Source organism: Hippopotamus amphibius, chromosome 10 (assembly GCF_030028045.1).
Source record: "Hippopotamus amphibius kiboko isolate mHipAmp2 chromosome 10, mHipAmp2.hap2, whole genome shotgun sequence".
Taxonomy (NCBI): domain Eukaryota; kingdom Metazoa; phylum Chordata; class Mammalia; order Artiodactyla; family Hippopotamidae; genus Hippopotamus; species Hippopotamus amphibius.
In genome coordinates, this window is record NC_080195.1 from 72,063,463 (window position 1) to 72,087,326 (window position 23,864).

The window sequence follows — 23,864 nt, forward strand, 5'->3', positions numbered from 1 at the left end:
GTACCATTGATCTATATGTCTATGTTTATGCCAATACCGTGCTGTTTTGTAGATTTGTACTATAGTGTGAAGACTGGAGGGTTGTGTCTCTAGCTTTGTTCTTTTTTCTCAGGGTTGCTTTGGCAATTCTGGGTCTTTTGTGGTTTCACATAAACTTTAGGATTATTTGTTCTAGTTCTGTGAAAATGTCATGGGTATTTCAATAAGGATCATGTTAAATCTGGGTAGTATGGCCATTTTTTTATGGCTTTGGATAATATGGGCATTTTTTTAAAAGATTTTTTGATGTGGACCATATTTAAAGTCTTTATTGAATTAGTTACAGTATTGCTTCTGTTGTTTATGTTTCTTGGCCATGAGGCATGTGGGATCTTAGCTCCCCAACCAGGGATCGAACCCACACCCTTTGCATTGGAAGGAGAAGTCTTAACCACTGGAATACCAGGGAAGTCCCAGTATGGCCATTTTAACAATATTAATTCTTCCAATCCAAGAGCATGGGATATCTTTCCATTTCTTTGAATATCTTCAGTCTTCTTTATCAATGTTTTATAGTTTTCAGCAGATAGGTCTTTCACTATCTTGTTCAGCTTTATTCCTAAGGGGTTTTTTAATACTTTTTTAAGTGGGATTTCTTTTTAAATTTCTCTTTCTGATATTTTAATGTTAGTGTAAAGAAATGCAACAAATTTCTGTGTATTAATCTTGAATCCTGCTACTTTGCTGAATTAATTTATTAGTTCTAATAGTTTTTGTGTGGAAATTTTAGGGTTCTCTCTATAGCATATCATGTCATATGCAAATAGTGACAATTTTAACTTTTCTAATTTGGATACCTTTTATTTCTTTTTCTTGTCTGATTGCTGTGGCTAGGACTTCTAATACTATATTGAATAGAAGCAGTAAAAGTGGGTCGTCCTTGTCTTACTGCTGAATTTAAAGGATTTCAGCTTTCCACCTTTGACTATTATGTTGGCTGTGTGTTTGTCGTAATAGCTGTTATTATATTGAGATATGTTCCCTCTGTACCCACGTTGGTGAAATTTTTTTATCAGGAATGGAAGTTGAATTATGTCAAATGCTTTTCCTTTGTCTATTGAGATGATCATGTGGTTTTTGTCTGTCCTTTTGTTAATGTGATGTATCACATTGGTTTGCATGTGTTGAACCATCCTTCTAACCTGGAATGAATCCAACTTGATCATTGTGCATGATCCTTTTTATGTGTCATTGGATTTGGTTTGTTGAGGATTTTTGCATCTATATTCATCAAATATATTGGCCTATAGTTTTCTTTTTTGGTAGTGTCTTTGTCGGGTTTTGGTATCAGGGTGATGGTGGCTTCATAGAATGAATTTGGTAGTGCTTCCTCCTCTTCAGTCTTTTAAGAGTTTGCAAAGTATAGCTATAAGTTATTCCTTGTACAATATGTTTGGTAGAATTCTCCAATGAAGCCGTGTTCAGTTGTGAACTTTTGTTTGCAGGGAGTTTATTTTTTATTATTACATATTATACTTCACTTCTAGTGATTGCTCTTTTCAAATTATCTGTTTCTTCTTGACTCAATTTTGGCAGGCTGTATGTTTCTATAAACGTGTCCATTTCAACTAGGTTGTCCAATTTGATGGCATATAACTGCTCATAGTACTCTCTTATAATTTTTGTATTTCTGTTGTATTAGTTGTTGTTTCTCCTCTTTTATTTCTTATTTGTTTATTTGAGTTCTCTTTCTTTTCTTCTTGGTGAGCCTGGCTAGAGGTATGTAAATTTTGTCTATCTTTTTTACAAAAATCAGCAGTTGGTTTTATTGATCTTTCCTATTATTTTTTATCTCTATTTTATTTCCTGTCTTGTCTTTTTTATTTCCCTTCTTCTGCTGACTTCGAGTTTTGCTTGTTCTTTTTCTGATTATTTAGATGGTAGGTTAGGTTGTTTGAGATTTTTCTTGTTTCTTGAGGAAGGCCTGTATTGTTATGAACTTACCTCTTAGAACTGCTTTTGCTGATTTTGTAAGATTGTGTTTTTACTGTCATTTGTCTCAAGGTAGTCTATGATTTCTTCTCTGATTTTATTGTTGACACATTAGTATTTTTTTTTCAAGCTCTTTATTGGAAAATAATTGTTTTACATTCTTGTACCAGCTTTTGAGGTACACCAAAGTGAATCAGCTATATTTATACATATATCCCCATATCCTCTCCCTCCCACAACTCCCTCCTGCAACTCCCTTCCATTCTCCCTGTCCTGGCCCTCTAAGGCATAACCCATCATCAAGTTGATCTACCTTTGTTATACAGCAACTTCTCACTAGCTACCTATTTTACAGTTGGTAGTGTGTATATGTCTATGCTACTTTCTCACATTAGTATTTTCAGTAGCATGTTGTTTAGTCTCCATATATTCACTCTTTTCCCATTTTTCTTTGTGTGGTTTATTTCTAGTTTCATGCCATTGTGTTCAGAAAAGCAGATTGAAATAATTTCTATATCCTTAAATTTGTTCAGGCTTCTTCTGTGACCTGATATGTGGTCTATCTTAGAAAATACTTCATGCACACTTGAAAAGAATGTGTATTCTGGGTTTTTTGGATGTAGTGTCCTGTACATATCAATTAAGTCCAACTGATCTATTGTGTCATTTAGGGCTTTGTTGCCTTACTGATTTTCTGTCTGAAAGATCTGTCCATTGATGCCAATGGGGTATTAAAATCTCCTACTATTAATATATTCCTGTTAATTTCTCCCTGTATGTCTGTTTGTACTTGTTTTATATATTTTGGTGCTTCTATTTGGGGTGCGTATATGTTAACAAGTGTAATATTCCCTTTTTGTATTGATTCCTTTAACATTATATGATGTCTTTCTTTGTCTTTCTTTATGGACTTTGTTTTAAATTCTATAGGAGTATTGCTACCCCCGCTTTCTTGTCATTTCCATTTGCATAAAATATCTTTTCCCATCTCCACACTTTCAATCTGTTTGTGTCTTTTGCCCTGAAGTGAGTCTATTTTAGGCAGCATATTGTAGGTTCTTGTTTTTTTACCCAATCTGCCACTCTGCATCTTTTGATCAGAGCACTTAGTCCATTGACATTTAAAATAATTGTTAATAGGTATGTACTTATTGTCATTTTAAATCTTTTAAAGCCTGTCCCCTCAAGATTCAGTACCCAACTGCTGTGCATTTCTGTGGCACCACACGTTGCACTTGCTGACAAAGTCCACCATAGCCAGACTGCCTCCTGCCATGCAAGTGCTGACAATGGGCTCTGTATTCAAAGCCTGCACTGCTATGAGAAGGCTGATTATGGGCTCCATGGTTTGGCCTGAACCACATCCCAGGTCCTCCATGCTGTCTCTGTGCAGCTAGATCAAGTCCTCTCCCAGGGCATGTCTCCCCAAGATTCACTGTTTAGCCTCTGTGCGTATTTGTGGCCCTACCTGGTTCATGCTTCAGATTTAAAAGTGCAGTGAGGCAGCATCTGCTAGACCAGGTCTCTCTGCCCTGACTGCTAGTAAGCCAGCACAAGTGCACTTCTTATAAGTAGAGTCTAGACTTTTCCAGCCCCTCTGTGTGTCCCAGTGAGTTTCCCAGCAGGCAAGAGGGCTCCTCAGGAAGAGGGTTGGCCCATGTGGACCTTCTCTCCTTTACAGATTCCTCTGGGGGAAGCGGGGGACAGTCCTGTCCTGATGCCTTTTCTTTATTTTTCATCCTACACAGTTACGTGGAGATCTTTCTTACAGCTTTGGTTGTATAGGAGAACTTCTGCCAGTTTCCAGTTGATTTTCTGTAAGAATTATTCCACATTTAGACATATTTTTGATGTTTCAAAGGGGGAGAACTCCATGTCCTCCTACTCCACTACCTTGATCTCCCTCCAAGAGATTCTAGGCTCTTTCACTTTTTTAAAGTCATTTTAAGAACGTTGAGGTGTTATGTAAGAAATAAACACCTGGGTTCAATAAATAAGAGCAAAGTAAATTACTTGACAATTCAGGGAATTCAGTAAATCACCCAAGTAGAAAGTCACATGTAGCCTAGGTCCTCCCTTTGGCAGTACCACAGGGATTCCTGGTGTCATCACAAAATATGAGAACTGAGAGAGGTCAAACTTCAAGGCTGTTCTCTGCCTAACTATGTTAAAGGCCATGACCCAGAGTTCAGAGAAGACCAAGAGGTAGTTCCTTTCCGTATTCTGAAACAAGACTTTGGGAAGACTCTCCTCAGGCTTCATCAAAACTATCTGCACACCTTCCCAACTAAGATGAAATCTGACAAGGCAGAATTGGGACACAGTCATCTGATTGCTTCTCTTTACTATCTGTCTTCTTGTTCTAATTCTCCCTATCACTTAGGTGAGAAAATAGTTTTATTTTTTACTTTTTCTACTTTGTATCTTCCTTGTCCCATAATGAAGCAAGCCTAAGCCCAGCAGATATAGCTATCTATATGTACAGTAGAAATCTGAAATTTAAGTCTTCTAAGCTTAGTTCTTAACATACTAAAGAGCTAGATAAAGGAATTTAATATATATTCTTTCAAGATAAATTCCTGTTTTTTTTTTTAAAGCAGGTGAATCCCTTCTTTCTCTTTGCATTGCTTCTATAGAAAACTCAAATATACCTCCAGGCAGGTAGAAACCTTGCACAAGCTATGCAACCAGCTGTATACTCAAAGAGGCAACAGAGGAAAGAAAATAAATACTTTTTGTCCTCCTAGCCCCATTACATTATCTTTTAAGTAAACTTCAGTACACTCAAAGTAGTCATACTCTTTTAAGGGCCTATCCACTTCCAAGAAGACCTCTGCCTTGAATTTAATTTTCTGAGTGTGGTACAGACCACCAAAGTTTGGCTGTGTAAAACTGGATATTGGATTAAAGTCTTTCCTCTTCTTAGGAATCTTTCCCCACCCAAGTATATAGTTTATCCCTATCTCAGAAAACTCAGCGACATGGTGAGCAGGGCTTTCCTTGTGTGGGCCTAAACATAGGGTGGGTATAAATAACTGGAGACGGGTGTCAGAAAGTGTAGGATTTTGCTCCAACTCCAATTTCTCTTTGAGTTCTCTTCTCCCACATGCTCATTCCCACCATCAAGTTGCAGCCCCATCTCTACCTCACCTGTCTGGTTTGAGTGGAAACAGATGCTTCTTGGAAGATAATGTGACTTTACCCTCTGATTTTCCAGGATTTATCACACTGGCCTTGGCTTCTGCTTGACAAGCTTCAGATACTCTTTCAGATTTGACTAGAGACTCTGAACATCTCCTCCCACATCTTGTCTCCACGAATATGTCCCAAGGCCACCTCTTAAGAACTGAGTTATCACTGTTGGAATTGGGCTGTCAAGGAATAATGACTCTCAAAAACTCAGGGTCCAAGAAGGGGAGTTACTTGCTTGTCCCTGTCCTGCTGCATCCCATACTTTCTCTCATGAGGTCATGCCCTCAGCCTGGAGATGACCTAGGTCTATAATTCTAGTAGTCCATGGAATAGGTGTAGCAAGATCTACTACATCCTAAATGGCAGAATATAAATTAATTTTAATTGTTTTCATCTTTGTCTCTGAGATGATATGAGAATATGGGGATTGGGGAGTAACATATGACCTGTTGGGAGTGGAATGAAGGTCCCTTAGACTGCTCTCTGTCCTACTAATATCCTCAGACTCTCCTGGACTGGCCATTTTGTCAGCTTTTGCAGCCAAAGTCAATGCCTATCGGAACCTGTGACCTGGTCTCTCTTGAATGGAATAGGCCCTGGCTGTCCTCCCAAGTCTTTCTGCCTCCCCCAGTTCTCTTTGGCTTGGCAAGCTCTCAGGGTTTATGTTATGCCTCCACCTATACATCCCAACCCACCCTCTACAGTCACCTCATCCCTTGCAGGAGTGGGTCCCCTGGCTACTCTCAGACACTTCAGGAAGCTCTAGGACTTGACCATGCAATGCAGTGAAGGGGAGCAGCCTACACAGATAAACTTGAAGGTCCTCCTGCCTGCACATTGTAAGGAACCAAGTTTACTCTGATGTACCCAGAAAAGGAAGGATTAGAGCCAGAAATGATTCCTTTCCAGTCCCTAAATTGGAATCTAGGCAAAAGTAACTCTTTTCTAAAGCTTCTTGTAATGAGCAAAATAATCCCACCCCCCAAAGATGTGACCCTGTAAAAATGTTATGTTACATAGCAAAAGGGGAGTTAGTATTGCAGCTGACCTTAAAATAGGGAGATTATCCTTGTTTATCTTGGTGGGTCCAATGTAATCACAAGGGTGCTTAAAATAGAAGAGGGAAACAGAAGAGTCGGGGTCAAAGGAAGCTGTGACTACAAAAGTCAGGCATAGAGAGATGCAACGGTGCTGGCTTTGGTGATAGAAAAAGGGGCCCCTGAGCCAAAGAATGTGGGCAGGCTCTAGAAGCTGGAAAAGGAAAGGAAACAATTCTCTCCCAGAGCATACAGAAAGGGATTCAGCCCTATTGACACCTTGATTTTACCCCAGTGAGATCTGTCAGATTTCTGCATTACAGAAAAGTAGTATAATAAATTTGTATTGTTTTAAGCCACTAAGTTTGTGGTCATTTGTTTAAACAGTAGTAGAAAACACACTACTCATATCCATCTAATTTGCTTTTTTCCTTTCCAAATCCCCAGCATCTCCAGAAGGGGAATTAAAACCTGCATGTCTGAGTCTTCCCCTACCATTGCCATCTTGTGTGTTTTTCCTTCATAATCTCCAAGGGCCAGAAGAAGTAGACTTTTTCCCCTATTATGACATGTCCTTTTAACAGGGTGGCAAGTATAAATCCTCTAGTCATCTACAGAAAAAACAAGAAAGGTGAGTTCACCAAACTTGGTATATCAGGATACACCAAAGAAGGAAATAAGTAAATTTAGAAAGTCTACCCTTAAAAATTGCTAAAAAGGAATTGCTAGCTTTTTTCACCATGAAAGAAATATGTTAAAAATGAAAATTAAAGTTTTATTGTTCAATTTACCAAAAAAAATCCTATTGACTCTGGAACTTTCTGTGATTGTTTTGCTCCAGTGGGACTGTGAAGATGGCAGTCCTGCTATATAACACCATATGCTGGCAGAAGAATGTAGAATGTAATTATCTGCCTCTAGATTATACCCCAAGTTACTAACAGTTTTTCAGAAGTAATAAAGATATAAGGTAACAGAGAAAGTCTATATATTAACATATAGCCATGGTATAGCCAAGACTAAACAGGGTATGGCACATTAAAAAAAAAGAGAAAGAAACTTTTGCCACTGGCCTTGACTGCAGAGAGTTGGAGACAGGAACTCCTACGAGACTCAGCAAACAGGGAACAGAAGGCAGAAGGCAGAATTCAGATGCATTGAGAGGAATCAGGGTCTAAGGAAAAAGAGCCCTGTCGATGTCCTAAATACAGGTTTCCCTACCTTGGGCTTTTGGGTTCTATGATTCAATAGTTTATTTCTTCAAATAAAAAAAAAAATAGGTTAGGGATGAGGAGGATGTGTCATGTATACTGAACCATCTTTTCCTTTACTGTTCACTAGGATATCCACAAGGCCACAGGTAATAAGAAACCCCAAAAGCAAAAGGGAAAGACAGAAAACATAAAAAGCTTTTGTAAGGAAAAAAATAGTTTAGGTTACATAATTATGAGTTGAACAAGAAACCTGATATTTCAAGTTGTTGTCAATTCTGGGATGGGGAAGTGTATTCAGTTGGTATATGTACGTTGGAAACAAGGTACTCAATAAGGTTACTTAATAAATTGAAAGGAAAACATTTTAAAGACTCAACATTTTATTATATTGCAGGAAAATACATTGTTTTAACTATTTGCTAATTTAATATCTTTCAATGAATGCAGTACAGATACATTAATTTTCAAATTACTTTTTTTCTTATGTGAAGTATTTATTAAAACAGAGTAATATTCAATTGTTTAATAACCAATTCATTCTAAGTGGAATCTGTTTTTCTCAAATGTGGCCAATCCATTTGCTGATCACGTAGAAGTCAAATTACTTTTAAACCTAGAAATACTCATTTCAAATCCCTCAAGAGGAATATATGTTGTCATATTTAGTCTAACAATATTAATTTGATATACACATTGTTTGGATCATTATAGGTAGCCACTAAAGATAAGGTTTTTTTGTTTGTTTTGTTTTTTATTTTTTGTTTTGTTTTGGCACACGGGCTTAGTTGCTCCGAGGCATGTGGGATCTTCCTGGAGCAGGGATCAAAACCGTGTCCCCCGCATTGGCAGGCGGATTCTCAGCCACTGCGCCACCTAGGAAGCCCAAAGATAAGGTTTTGAAAAATTACTTGCTCAAAGATTATTTCAGAGGCCATGAGTACCTTTTCAACAGAGGATTTACACGGACTGTCTCCCTTTAAAAGAATATAAGTTCAAAAGAGTTTTAAATATGTGTATCTGGAAACGCAAGAGCTAGTTCGTGTTACAAAAACAGTAATTTGGGAAATTCGGTTTCAGTTTCATCCTTGAAGATGAATTTAAAACAATAAGAAAAAGTCAGTGATGATGGTTCTTACTGTATTCATTAATTATTTTGATGATCACATTAACTTATAACTAAGACAAGTGTATCTAGTTTAAATATTATTATTCATTCATTAAACAACTACTTAGTCCCTAGTATGTGCAAAACCCAGGGCCGGTCATTATGCTTTATGTAAAAAGAGGAAAAAGTAAAAATTAATGACAGGTTTCCTGAAAAATATTTATTTCTTTGTTATTTTTCTAAGTGCACCTAAAACGTCCTTGTTTCTTAGGCTATAGATAAAGGGGTTTAGCAGGGGAATTGTAATCGTGTAGAACTGTGAGTACATTTTATCCTGATATTGATCTGGGCCAGACCCAGGACGCACATACATGAAGAAGAGAGTGCCATAGAACAAGGAAACAGAGAGCAGGTGGGCACTGCACGTGGACAAGGCTTTGCTCCTGCCCTTTTCAGACTTCTTTTTCAGGATGGCAAAGAGCACACATGTGTAAGAGACTATGATGATCATCAAAGTAAAAGCTTGTATAAAAGAGGCAAAAATAAAAATCACCAAAGCATTAATAGATGGGTCAGTGCAAGAAATTGTAAAAAGTGGCAAGATTTCACAGTAGAAATGATGGATTATATTGGACCTGCAGAAAGTTAATCTAAATAATAATCCTACATGAATTATAGGATGCAGAAAACCAACTGCATATGACACACTTATCAACCAAGTGCAGAATCTATTGGACATCACTACTGAGTAAAGCAAGGGGTTGCATATGGCTATGTAGCGGTCATAGGCCATCACTACCAGGAGGAAACATTCTGTGGTGGCACTAAAAGCAAAAGTATAAAACTGGGTGATACATTCAACAAGGGATATGATATGATCCTTAGATAAAAAAATCATAAGCATCTTAGGAGTCAAAGAGGATGAAGAACAAGCATCTGCAAAGGCTAAACTGCCCAGGAATAAGTACATGGGGGTGTGAAGATGGGGGTCCTTCCAGATGAGAAAAATCAGTCCAAGGTTGCCCACCATGGTGGTGAGGTAGATGACCAAGAACACCAGGAACAGGGGCACCTACAGCCTTGGAAGACCTGTAAGTCCTGTGAGAACAAATTCAGTCACCAGCGTCTTGTTTGCCTCCATCATATCCGCTCAGGCTGATCACTGCAATGGAAGATTTGAAATTGAATAGTTAATCAAGGTTCATGAAAATGTATATTGGATGGCAATATCACATGTCTCTATTTTGGATGCCCTTACTAAACAAATGTGAAGGTATCGGGTTTCTCTTTTTTAAAACACACTTAAGAGTTTTGTAAGCATATTATAAATAATTTTCAGAAGTAAACATTTTTAAAGGCATATATATAATTACTCAAAAGGTTATGGAGGATGCTGTAGGCACCAGTTGACTTAGTCCATAACTCATCATTCATAAATACCTTAAATGGAATGTATTAATACTGAAAATTTGTACAGAATTAAGGGTAAAAAATACATAATGCATTTTATACTAAAATCTCTAATAAGTGAGACTCTGGTTCAGGATCAAAAATTCCTCACTGTTTCAAAGGAACTGTTTCATATATTTTCTATTGAACCAAAAAATAGGCTAATACCTTTATACTACTGATATATATAATTTTTTTCTTCCTAAGACATTAATGCATAGAGTAATAAATGACAGTAAATTAAAATCCCATTTCTGCTGATTTCTATCTGTAATTATTATGTTGTTTGATTATATACATCAAAATTACCCCAAATTCCTAATAGACTCTTTTGATTATACATTGATCAAAACCACTCCAAAATTCAAATAGACTCCTGTTAATTTTATCCAATAAGCTCTCATATGTGATTATAATCATTCATTCAGTCATAAAACATTGTTAGTGCCTCCTAAGCTGTCATTCCTAGCTCAGTCAAATATAGAACCTCTAATTCAGGTGTTATACTGAGATGCTAAAATAGCCCCTCTTTTAAGAAGAAAGAAAAAAGCTGAAACTAGCTAGCTCATCTGCAGATCTGGGAAGGATCTAAGAGATTTTAAACATGCCAAGTAAATGATTATCACGCAGTTAACCAAGAATGCTTTTAATATATCAGAGGCACATAATATTAAAACAATTGTAACATTTTTTTCCTGCTGTTTTTGAGGTTAGAACTGGGACTTTCAAGGTCAGAATGGATTAAAACATTACAAAAGACACCACAGTGGAAAGAAAAGGCAGTGTTTTGGAGCTGTTTCAATTTAAATAATAAAAATTATAAATGTTGTTAAAATCCAAATCAAATAAGTTAAAAGATCAACTACATTAATAGGCAATAACTAACATAAAAGATAGGGAAGGCAGAAAAGAGCCCCAAACTAAAAATGTGTCTGTGAGTTTTACAATCCTGGGAAGCAAATGAGAAGGCTAGATCCTGTGGAAACGCAGGGTGGTAAACCTAAGTCCACATCATCACAATGCATTTCATCAATGACAAATTCTGATCATAAATGTGTTTTGTGCACCTAAATCCCTGCCTCGGTTATCTAAAGCAGGGTCTGGCTATTTAGAAGCAGCTGATTTAAGTATATAATCCTGCAATGGAATACTTACAAGCATTGGATTCACAGCTCCCTGCTTTCATGACATGTCCAGCCAAGTGGGAGTCATTCCAACACACGTTTTTATTTCCATAATCTAGTCACCAATTCTATACAACATTGTTGAAGACCTCACTGCCAAGTCTCTGCTGGCCTGAAACATTTTTTTCAAAGTGCCAACTTTATAATTCAAAGAGAGGAAACAATGTGGAAATTTTAAGGATTATAGGGTTTGTGAAAAATTCAGTTCTGACAAGATTAATCTTTGAACAGTAAGTATATAGAAGTGGGATATTTTCTACAGAAAGCCACCTAGAGGATTTTCTCCCTTTGAAAAGAGAAGCTCTGTTGAGAAAAAATTCTGCATCTTCATAGGGAATAGGAAAGGAGATAATTTGTTTGAGATTAATATTAGACTTTTAAAAGTACAAACGGAGAGCTGGTAACATTGGCAGTAGTCAGTGTGTAAGCACACTGCGGTCAATTCACTGAAAGGATCACATTATCCTGTTTTACACTCTGCCTAGAATATAAGGTGTGGCTCTGGGTAGAGGTGCCTGTTTCCAGAGAAGTACAAACTAAACAAGAACCAGGATGAAAGCAAAGGCATAGACCGCCTATAAAAGTTACATAACCCTGCGATTCTTCACTGTTGGAAAATCTTCTGGATTCTGTGAAAGTACAGTAAAGGCCAGAATGAATTCCACTTTTACAGGTAATAAATCAGTTCTGTAATTCATTATGCTGGCAAAGAAAATTTTCCCAAAAATGTAACAAATTTTGTGAAGCTAATTTTCCACTTCTAAATTACTAAATGCATATGCCTAAATCACTTTATGACCTCGTTTTAAGATTCTCATCTGTAATGCACTGGATTTGCTAAGGAACATCTGCCCCCAGCCTATGAGACCATCATTCCTCTTTGCTGTTTAGTAAGTAGCATAACATAGTGGTTAAGCACACAGACTCTGTATGTAATAGCATGAATTCAAAGTCTTCATTTTACAAATATATAGCTTTGTATCCATAATGGTTCAGAGAATTGACCACAATGTTTATTTAACTATTCAGTTTAGGATTGCTTTCTGTTCTATATGGTAGATAAATCATCTGAAAAAAAATTTCAAACATTTTGACAGCTCATGAGAGACTCTTGGTACTAAAAGTAAATATGTTCTATCACTTTTCATGGAAAAAAATAACAACAATAAAATAAAGCACTGCATTCTTACCTAATTCTTATAAGAAGATGCAGAGATGCCATAAAACATAGATTTTCATGAAGAGTTCAATGTACAAGAATGAAAATGTTAAAACAATTATTCATCTCAAATTAGTTTTCTTGGAAAATGCACTTTGAAGAAAAGGTATTTATATCTTCCCATCTTTAAATCTGCTTGTGAGGATAATATTGAAATTCCCTCAATGTCACCAAAAGATTCCCTGCAGAATAAAGTCAACCTACTGGGCATTATATACTAATCAACAAATCATTTCGAACATATCATTTTGCAACTATTACTTTTATAGATTCTTTTAAAAACAAAAGAATTGCAGTTTCATTGTATGAAAAATTGAAAATGTGAAGGCACAAAGAAAAATTGTTCTTATCTCACTAATCACTGATTATTACAATTAACTTTCTGGATTTATATAAACATTATATACACATAATTTATATAAACATTTCTATATATAAATAATATTAGGGTAGTACTGCTTATAATTTTTCACAAATAATTTCAATTGAATAATATTCATATTTTCTTATGTTATTAGTTTGAAAAACTTTTGAGTTGTCTCTACTGCTACATCATTATCATAAAAACCTGTAATTATGTATATACACATAACCACATATACATATTTATCTGTATTAAGCTTGGCAAGATATATGCCTGACTTATAGGCATTTGACAAAAATGTAAAACTACCGAGAGGTATGAAAATTTGTTTAACGTATGAAATCCATAGTTTTTTCTAAACAGAAAGACTTGATCTCGTAAAGCTGCTAAATTTCTCAAATTAATATATAAATTTTATACACTCACAAGAAAAATCATTGCAAGAAAGTTTGACTAGTAAATTCTAATTCACCTGGAAGAGCACATGTATTTTTATTTAAGTCAAAAGATTTTTCAAGAAGAAATAAAGATGTTCTATGCCTGATATTGCAATTTATCATATAAAGTTGGCTGTAACAACTGAAACTATGCTTGATGTCCTCAAGGTTCACTCTGGGTAGGAATTCACTAAAATTTGATAGTAATGGGGAGGAAGAGTAGCAAAGTTGATTATGAGCATAGAATTTGGAACGACAGCCTTGGGTTCAAATTTGGCTTTGCTTCTAAGACTTTGGTCAGTAACTTTAATTCTCTAAGCCTTGATTTCCTCATTTTTGAGAGAAAGTTAATAACATGCACCTACAAGGTCGCTGCGAGAATCGAATAAGAGGATGAATGTCAAACATTAACCCTGCACTTGACAGATAACAAGGGCTCATTAAGTATTTGTGTTCATTATTTTAGTTACTCGTAAGTAAAGCAGCTAAGCTCTTTTGTGAGGGCATGGTGTTTTGGATGAACAAAACTGACATATTCGTTATCCAATTTGTGACAAGGGCAGTTTAACTTCGTACATAAGACAACTTCTCCACCTAGCTCAAGCCATCTGCAAGTTGGCACAGAGACCAGAAAATAGTGATCTTTGCAGGGTACATGAGACACATCATCTGGGAGGAAAAAACTTATAGGCATAATGTTTTAAAGAGGAACACAGATATTTTCATGAAAATTACAGACATCATGACATTTCACAACAAAACACTTCAGTCTGCATCTTTAACAAAAAGAGACATTTTCCTTCCAACCACAATATTATTTGGAAATCAGAAAAATTAATACTAATTTCCCAATACCATCTAGTAATCCGTCTATATTTACATTTCTCCAGCTGTTCTCAAACTGTCGTTTACAGCACTGCATTGCATTTATTTATTGTAACTATCAAGACTTTTAAACCAAAGCCATCTCCTTTCTTTCCCCTTCCTTCACTTGTTTTTGTTGCTGTTGTTAATCTTTTTTTTCCACCTAATGCCTTTGATTTGTTGGAGAGATGGACCAGTTGTTCAATTGTCTTGTCAAAGGTTCCACGTTTTATGTTTGTCTAACTGGCTCTGTTTGACTTGTTTTTCTATTTCCTGTATGTTTCTATTCCCAGTGCGAATTGTATCTAAAGCCTTGATTAAACATTTTTTGGCAAGAATATTTCATAGATGATGTTATGAACTTCATATTGCCTCATATCAGGGAGCACAGAAAATCTGTCTCACTATTACTGAGGCTCATTGTGATCCACCGATTAAGGTGGTAACAGTCAGATCCCTTCACTGTGAAATTATGTGTTTTCCCTTACATTTAGCAAGTAACTAATGATATGATCCTTTAGCACTTTGCAAATACTCCCAGCCCCCAACCACATTTTAGCTAAGGTTTATAGCATCCTTTGATTATCCTTGCCAGAATCACTTATGTCATCAGGAATTTTAAAGTGGTAACTTTTTCAGTTGATTTACAACATTGTGTAGGTTTTGGGTATACAGCATAGTGATTCAGTATTTTTGCAGACTATAGTCTATTATAGGTTATTATAAGATATTGGGTGTAATTCCCTGTGTATATGCTAAATCCTGGTTGTTTATCTGTTTTATGTACGGTAATTTGTATCTGTTAATCCCATATCCCTAATTTGTCCCTGCCCCCTTCACTTTCCCACTTGGTAACCATAAGTTGGTTTCCTATGTGAGTCTGCTTCTGTTTTGTATATATGTTCATTTGTATTATTTTTTACATTCCACATATACATGATATCACACAGGACTTGTCTTTCTCTGTCTGACATTTCACTAAGCATAATATTGTCTAGGTGTATCCATGTTGCTGTAAATGGTAATATTCCATTCTTTTTTTATGACTGAATAATTGTTGTATATATATATACCACATCTTCTTAATTTAGTCATCATTGATGGGCATTTTTGTTGCTTCCATGTTTTGGCTATTGTAGATAGTGCTGTTATGAACATTGGATGCATGCATCTTTTTGAATTAGTGTCTTTGTTTTTTCAGAATATATATCCAGGAGTGGAATTTCTGGGTCATAGGGAAGTTCAATTTTTAGTTTTTTAAGGAAACTCCATACTGTTTTCCATACAAGCTGTACCAGTTTACATTCCCACCAGCAATGTACAAGGGTTCTTTTTTTTTTTTTTGACATTCTCAAACATTTGTTATTTGTAAACATTTTAAAAATAATAGACATTCTGACGGGTGTGAGGTGATATCTTGTTGTGGTTTTGATTTGCAATTCTCTGATAATTAGCAATGTTGAGCATCTTTTATGTGCCTGTTAGCCATCTGCATGTCTTGTTTGGAAAAATGCCTATTCGAGTCTTCTGCCCAGGCTATTGTTTTTTTTTTTATTAAATTTTTATATATTTATTATTTTTTTTTTGAGGTACACCAAGTTCAATCATCTGTATTTATACACATATTCCCGTATTCCCTCCCTCCCTCAACTCCCCCCCACGCTCCCGGTCACAGTCCTCTAAGGCATCATCCATCCTTGAGTTGAACTCCCTTTGTTATACAGCAACTTCCCACTGGCTATCTATTTTACACTTGGTAGTATATATATGTCTATGCTACTCTATCATTTCGTCTCAGCTTCCCCTTCACCCCCCGCCCCCCCAAACTTTGAGTTCTCCAGTCCATTCTCTGCATCTGCGTCCTTGTTCTTGTCTTGTCACTGAGTTCATCAGTACCATTTTTAGATTCCGTATATGAGTTAGCATACAATATTTGTCTTTCTCTTTCTTTTTTTTTTAAATTTTTTTATTATTTTGGGGGTACACCAAGTTCAATCATCTGTTTTTGTACACATATCTCCATATTCCCTCCCTTCCTTGACTCCCCCCGCCTCGAGTCTCCCCCACCCTCCCCACCCCAGTCCTCTAAGGCATCTTCCATCCTCGAGTTGGACTCCCTTTGTTATACAACAACTTCCCACTGACTATCTATTTTACAGTTGGTAGTATATATATGTCTGTGCTACTCTCTCACTTCGTCTCAGTTTCCCCTTCACCCCCCGCCCCCTCCCATACCTTGAGTTCTCCAGTCCATTCTCTGTATCTGCGTCCTTGTTCTTGCCACTGAGTTCATCAGTACCATTTTTAGATTCCGTATATGTGAGTTAGCATACAATATTTGTCTTTCTCTTTCTGACTTACTTCACTCTGTATGACAGACTGTAGGTCTAGCCACCTCATTACATATAGCTCCATCTCATCCCTTTTTATAGCTGAGTAATATTCCATTGTATATATATGCCACATCTTCTTTATCCATTCATTTGTTGATGGGCATTTAGGTTGCTTCCATGTCCTGGCTATTGTAAATAGTGCTGCAATAAACATTATGGTACTAGTTTCTTTTGGGATTATGGTTTTCTTTGGGTATATGCCCAGGAGTGGGATTACTGGATCATAGGGTAGTTCTATTTGTAGTTTTTTAAGGAACCTCCAAATTGTTTTCCATAGTGGCTGTACCAACTTACAGTCCCACCAACAGTGCAGGAGAGTTCCCTTTTCTCCACACCCTCTCCAACATTTGTTGTTTGCAGATTTTGTGATGATGGCCATTCGGATCGTTGTGAGGTGATACCTCAGTGTGGCTTTGACTTGCATTTCTCTAATGATTAGTGATGTTGAGCATCTTTTCATGTATTTGTTGGCCATCTGTATGTCTTCTTTGGAGAAATGTCTATTTAGGTCTTCTGCCCATTTGTGGATTGGGTTATTTGCTTTTTTGGTATTAAGCTGCATGAGCTGCTTGTATATTTTGGAGGTTAATCCTTTGTCCATTTTTTCATTGGCAACCATTTTTTCCCATTCTGAGGGTTGCCTTCTAGTCTTGTTTATGGTTTCTTTCGCTGTGCCAAAGCTTTTAAGTTTCATGAGGTCCCATTTGTTTATTCTTGATTTTAGTTCCATGATTCTAGGAGGTGGGTCCAAAAGGATCTTGCTTTGATGGATATCATAGAGTGTTCTGCCTATGTTTTCCTCTAGGAGTTTTATAGTGTCTGGCCTTACATTGAGGTCTTTAATCCATTTGGAGTTTATTTTTGTGTATGGTGTTAGGAAGTGTTCTAATTTCATTCTTTTACATGTTGCTGTCCAATGTTCCCAGCACCACTTATTGAAGAGGCTGTCTTTTGTCCATTGTATACTCGTGCCTCCTTTGTCAAAGATAAGGTGCCCATATGTGTTTGGGCTTACTTCTGAGTTCTCTATTCTATTCCATTGATCTTCCTTTCTATTTTTGTGCCAGTACCATACTGTCTTGATCACTGTAGCCTTGTAATATAGTTTGAAGTCAGGAAGCCTGATTCCACCAACTCCATTTTTGCTTCTCAAGATTGCTTTGGCTATTCAGGGTCTTTTGCGTTTCCATACAAATCGTAAGATTTCTTGCTCCAGATGAACACACTTTGAAAGTCTTGAGGTAAGAATTAAATATGAGGTAGTGTCTTAGTCCCTTTGGGCTGCTATAAAAGCATACCATATATACTGGATAGCTTATGAACAACAGAAATTTATTTCTCACATTTCTGGAGGCTTGGAAATCCAAATCAAGGTACCAGAATGATCAAATTCTGGTGAAGGCCCTTTTCCTGGTTCATACTCTACATCATGTCACTGTGTCCTCACATAGAGTACGAAGCTAGGAATCTCTCTGAAGCCTCTTTTTATAAGGCTCTAATCCCTTGAATTAGATTATAGGACTCCATTGCATGACTTAAGCCACGCCCAAAGGCCCTACATCTTAATACCATCATCTCTGAGGCTTGATATTTCACAGTATGAATGCTGAGGTGACACACACATTCAGACCATATCAGGTAGGCTTTTCTGTTAAGAAGGAATCAGAATTCAGACTCTAACGTGGTGGCCATGGATATTTGAGCAATATCAGTGCTTTGACTCTCAAAATGTGGTCCAACACCCACCTGCCTCAGAATCACCTGAATAGTGGAGAACCTGAGGCCCAGCAATGATCTGCTGAGTCCAACACCTGTGGGTTCACACTCATTGACGTTTGAGAACACCAAACCGAAGTGAAAAATCTCCATATTTCTGGCTCCTCTTCTGCTTAAGTGACCAAATTAAATATTACGTGGAGGCTGTACACTCCAACTATATAAATTAAATACCTAGTAGACATTGTGTAATAGTTCAACTGATATTCAGTGGATTGATTATAATACCCTAAAATACGGACCAAAATGGAGAATTATCCAACAAAAATAAAATACCTGCCTAAATAAGAGACTCTAAGAAGGCAAGAAAAGTATTTTTTAGGAAATAATTGCAGTTAGCTTTTTGTGAACTGTCTGGATATGCATGACCTGTCTCCTCACACTTACTATCTGATAGCAATTTGTAAGAAATTGGTGTCATCTACAAAGTTTTCAGGAATGCATTTGTTGTCAGACAACAAACTGCAGGTCCATTGTCACTGTCATAAAGATAGTTGTGTTGGACTTCCAAAAACAATAGAAGAATGAAGAACCTTCTGAAAATTTTACTTTCCTCTTAAACCAAGAATTTCTAGACTGGGCTGTACATTGGCATCACCTGGGTTGTTAAAGATACACAAAAACTGTCACATCTCCAGACAGCCTGATTCCACTGGTCTGAGGTTGTGTCAAAGAGTCATTATTTTTAAAGCACCTTGGGTGATTCCTACAAGCCACTAGGATTGAGAACCACTGACTCAAATAAAAGTGCATACTATCCAATATACATATCATTTATATATCACTATTCTCTTGCCCCTTCAAAAACATTGGGAAATAAAAGACTTGATAGAAAAATGGATAAACTGTCATAAAGTAGCCTTTTGATAGATGAATCATTGTGGCAGTCTCACAAACAAGTTTCTTTTCTCAATGCTAATCATCTATCTTCATGGAAGACTTCCTAAGTTTCACAGTTGTCTCCAGTGGTTAGCAACACTGGCTACACATTAGAATCACTTGGAGGGGTTTTTAAAACTACCAAAGCCTGAGACCCCCTCCCCCACCTCCTACGGATTCTAATTTGCTTGGTTTGGGTTGATAACCAAGAGTAAGAACCACTATCTGTACCCTCTGGGTGAGGAAGAAAAAAATATGCAAGACCTGCTTGATGACATTTATTCATTAATTCTGTTACTTGTTATCAATAGGGTCTGATGTATCAAAAAAGTATTCCTTTTTATAATATTCTGTAAACTGGATTGAGGAGCACCGGAAATGCCTGCATGGATTCTGTAACTATTAGATGGATTCTAAACCATCTTTCACATAAAATAGAAAACCATGAAAAATGTTTCTGCAAAGAGCTCACAAGATCCTATGGAAAGCCTAGCACAGTGACCTGAACTTTCACAAAGAAAGATGAAGTTAGGAAGCACATCCAGAGGCTTACTTCCACTCCTAGTCCCAGGGCAAGTGCTGCGAGAGATGGAGCAGGTGAGGATTTGGCCGGCCGTCTCCTTCCGTGTGCCTCTTCAACCATCAGCGCTGTCACTCCATTATGCACACACTTACTTGTCCTTATTCACACTTGGCTATTTTTTCCTCTCCCATCTGGTATTTTCCTCCCCCCTCACATAAGACATTACAGTAATATAGAAGGTGCACAGTATAGTGATTAAAAGCATGGACTCAGGCACCACATTGCCTGAAATAATAAAGATATAAAAGAGATGGAGAATGACTATATATTGATATATAGCTATTGTATAATAGCTAAGCCTAAGCCATCTGTATGGTACATAAAAGAAAGAAAGCTTTGCCACTGGCTTTGACTGTGGAGAGATGGAGACAGGAACTCCTGCAGAGCTTCTGTACCCACAGGGAGCAATCTGCTTAGAACGAGTCCTCACAGCAGAGGCAGAGCTCAGATTCGTGACAGGATCCAGGGTCTGAGGAAACTAGACCTAAATACACTGTGCTGAAGGCAGTCTGCCCACCAGGGGCTTTGGGGTTATCTGACCCACAAATTATTTCCTCAAATCAGTTAATAGGCTGGGGGTCAGGAGAATGTGTCATGTACAGGGGTTATCTTTAGTTTTCACTAGGATATTCACAAAGGCAGATGCTATAAATTCAGGAGGCAAAGGGCAAAAGGGCCAGATGGAAAACATGAATAGCTTTTGTAAGGAAAAATCCATTTAAGGTATGTAATTATGATTTGATCAGGCATGCCTGCTATTTGGGTAGTTGCCAATTCCAGAAAAAAAAAATATATATATATATATATATTCAATTGTTATATGTGTGTATATGTGTCAGGAATAGGGGCTCAGTAAGATTACTTAATAAGCTAAGAATGAGAAGTTTTTAAAAACTCAGAACTTTTAATTATATTACAGGAAAATTAATTATTTTGAGCATTTGTTAATTTTTTACCTTTTTATGAATGTAATACAAATACAAGTTAATTTGCAAAATTACTATTAAAACTCATAGAAATGTTCATTTAAATGCCTCAAGAGGGATATATTTTGTCATATTCAGTCTAACAATATTCTTTGTTGTACAATTATTTGACTCATAGATATTAACTAAAGAGAAGGTTTTGAAAAATTACATGCTCAAGAATTATTTCGGAGGGCATGAGTACTTCTTAAACAGAGGATTGACATAGACTTGCGTCTTCCTTTAAAAGAATGTAAATTTGAAAGCATTTTTAAATGTGTATATATGGGAACAGAAGAGTTTATATGTATTTCAAGCTTAGTAATTTGGGATTTCAGTTTCATTTATAAGGATGGATTTAAACCAACAAAAAGTCAGTGATGTCTTACCCTGTTTATCAATTATTTTGAGGACCAGGTTCACTAATAGCTAAGACAAGCATGTCTAGTCTAAATATTATTATTCATTCATTTAACAACTACTTACTCAGTCCCTAGTATGTGCAAAACCCAGGGCCAGTTAGTATACTTTATTTAAACAAAGAGTAAAAAGAAAAGACTATTGAAAGTATTCCTGATAACTATTTATTTCTTTATGATTTTGCTAAGTGCACCTAAAACTTCCTTGTTTCTTAGGCTATAGATAAAGGGGTTTAGCAGGGGAATTATAATCGTGTAGAACAGTGAGTACATTTTATCCTGATATTGATCTGGGCCAGACCCAGGACGCACATACATGAAGAAGAGAGTGCCATAGAACAAGGAAACAGAGAGCAGGTGGGCACTGCACGTGGACAAGGCTTTGCTCCTGCCCTTTTCAGACTTCTTTTTCAGGATGGCAAAGAGCACACACGTGTAAGAGACTATGATGGTCATCAAAGTAAAAGCTTGTATAAAAGAGGCAAAAATAAAAATCACCAAAGCATTAACAGATGGGTCAGTGCAAGAAATTGTAAAAAGTGGCAAGATTTCACAATAGAAATGATGGATTATATTGGACTTGCAGAAAGTTAATCTAAATAATAATCCTACATGAATTATAGGATGCAGAAAACCAACTGCATATGACACACTTATCAACCAAGTGCAGAGTCTATTGGACATCACTACTGGGTAAAGCAAGGGGTTGCATATGGCTACGTAGCGGTCATAGGCCATCACTACCAGGAGGAAACATTCTGTGGTGGCACTGGACCCAAAAAAATAGTATTGGGTCATGCATTCAAAGAGGGATATCATTTGACTCTTGTCTAAGGTGTTGACAAGCATCCGGGGTGTCACAGAGGATGAAGAACAAGCATCTGCAAAGGCTAAACTGCCCAGGAATAAGTACATGGGGGTGTGAAGATGGGGGTCCTTCCAGATGAGAAAAGTCAGTCCCAGATTGCCCACCATGGTGGTGAGGTAGATGACCAAGAACACCAGGAACAGGGGGACCTGCAGCCCTGGAAGATCTGTAAGTCCTGTGAGAACAAACTCAGTCACCAGCGTCTTGTTTGCTTCTATCATATTCACTCAGGCTGATCACTGCAATGGAGACATGAAATGACAAAAGTGAAAAAAATTAATCAAGGTGAATTGAAAAATTATTGAATTGCAATGTCACGTTACTGTATTTCAGATGCTCCTTACTGAACAAATATGAAGGTACAGGGTCTCTCTTTTTTAAAACACACTTAAGAGTATATTATAAAGAATTTTAAGGAGGAAGGAGTTTTTTAAAGGTTTCAAAATATGTATTTACCTTAAAGTTTCATGGAGGAGGCTGTGGACACCATTTGACTTAGCCCATAACTTGTCACTCATAAATACCTTAAATTGAATGTACTAATGGTGAAATGTTGTACAAAATTAAGAATAGAAAATATATTATACGTTTTATTTTACAATCTCTAAAAAGTGAAACTGGTTCGGGTTCACCATTCAAATGGTGAAAATAGAAGTGTTCTCACCATTTCTCAAGAACTCAATTGTAACTTTTCTATTGAACCAAAAAATAGCCTATATCTTTGTACTACTAACATGTATCATTATTTCCTGCTAAGACATTAATGGGTAGAGTAGTAGGACAATAAGTTAAAATTTCATTTTTGCTGTTTCCTATCCATTATTATTATGTTGTTTGATTACATATTCAACAAAAATTACCCCAAATTCCTAATAGACTCTTTTGGTTATACATTCCTCAAAAAAACCACCAAATTTCAAATAGGCTCTTTTTAATTTTACTCAATAAATTCTCATATATGAACATCATTCATTCAATCATAAAATATTTATTTAGTGTCTCCTAAGCTAGAACACTGTCGTTCCTAGCTCAGTCACCCACAGAAACTCTAACTCTGTATTTTACCAGTGATGCTAAAATAACTCCTCCTTTAAGAAGAGAGAAAAAAACAGATATTAGCCGGCTTATCTGCAGATTTGGGAAGAATCTAAGAGCTAGGACTCTGCGTGCCAATGTAGACAATTATCACGCAGTTAACCAAGAATGCTTTAATCTGTCAGAAGCACATAATTCTAAAACAATTATAAGGATTTTCCTTCCCTGCCTTTTTGAGATTACAAGTGAGACTATCAAAGTCAGGGTAGAATGTAACATTACAAAAGACATCACAGCGGAAAGACTAGCCAGTGTTTAGTGTTTTGAATATCTGGATTCAATTTAAATAGTAAAAAATTTAAACTTTTTTTACACCCAAATATAATGAGGAGGGGAAAATGAAACACATTGGTAGGCAATGGCTAACATGAAAATAGGCAAGGCAGAAAAGAGCCCCAAATTACAAATGTACCTGTTAATTATATAGTTGTGGGAAGCAAATGAGAAGCCTAGATCCTGTGGAAACCTAGGGGAATAAACCTAAGTCCACATTATCATAATGCATTTTATCAGTGACAAATTGTATACATTTCTGAACATGAAATGTGTTTTGTGCATCCAAATTCCTGCCTCAGTTATCTAAAGAAGGATCTAGCCAATTAGAAACGGCTGATTTAAGTATACAACCGTGCAAGGAACTATTTATAAGACTTGGGTTCACAGTTCCCTGGCTTTTAGGACATGTCCAGCCACATGGGAGTCATTCCAGCACAAATTTTTATTTCTATAACCTAGTCACCAATTCTGCAGAATGTAGCTGAAGATTTCACTGCCAAGTCTATGCTAGCCTCAAACATTTTTTCAAAATGCCTGTACTGTAATTCAAAAAAAGGAAACAGTGTAGAAAATT

General features: G+C 36.6%; 3 protein-coding genes across 3 annotated transcripts in view; 1 reads left to right on the forward strand and 2 right to left on the reverse strand.

Moving 5' to 3' along the window:
• Positions 1-23,864, forward strand: part of GABRR3 (gamma-aminobutyric acid type A receptor subunit rho3) — a 725,962-nt gene that overhangs the window by 642,619 nt on the left and 59,479 nt on the right. The window lies entirely within an intron of this gene.
• LOC130830390 (olfactory receptor 5AC1-like) lies at positions 8,740-9,663 on the reverse strand. The gene is given in 1 exon segment (XM_057697596.1): positions 8,740-9,663. A coding segment is annotated over 1 exon segment (924 nt).
• LOC130830391 (olfactory receptor 5AC1) lies at positions 21,217-22,140 on the reverse strand. The gene has a single exon (XM_057697598.1). The coding sequence runs from the start codon at positions 22,138-22,140 to the stop codon at positions 21,217-21,219; it is 924 nt and encodes a 307-aa protein (XP_057553581.1).

Excerpts from the sequence above, each read along its gene's own strand:
- LOC130830391 (XM_057697598.1), bottom strand. The coding sequence starts at position 22,140 with ATGATAGAAGCAAACAAGACGCTGGTGACTGAGTTTGTTCTCACAGGA.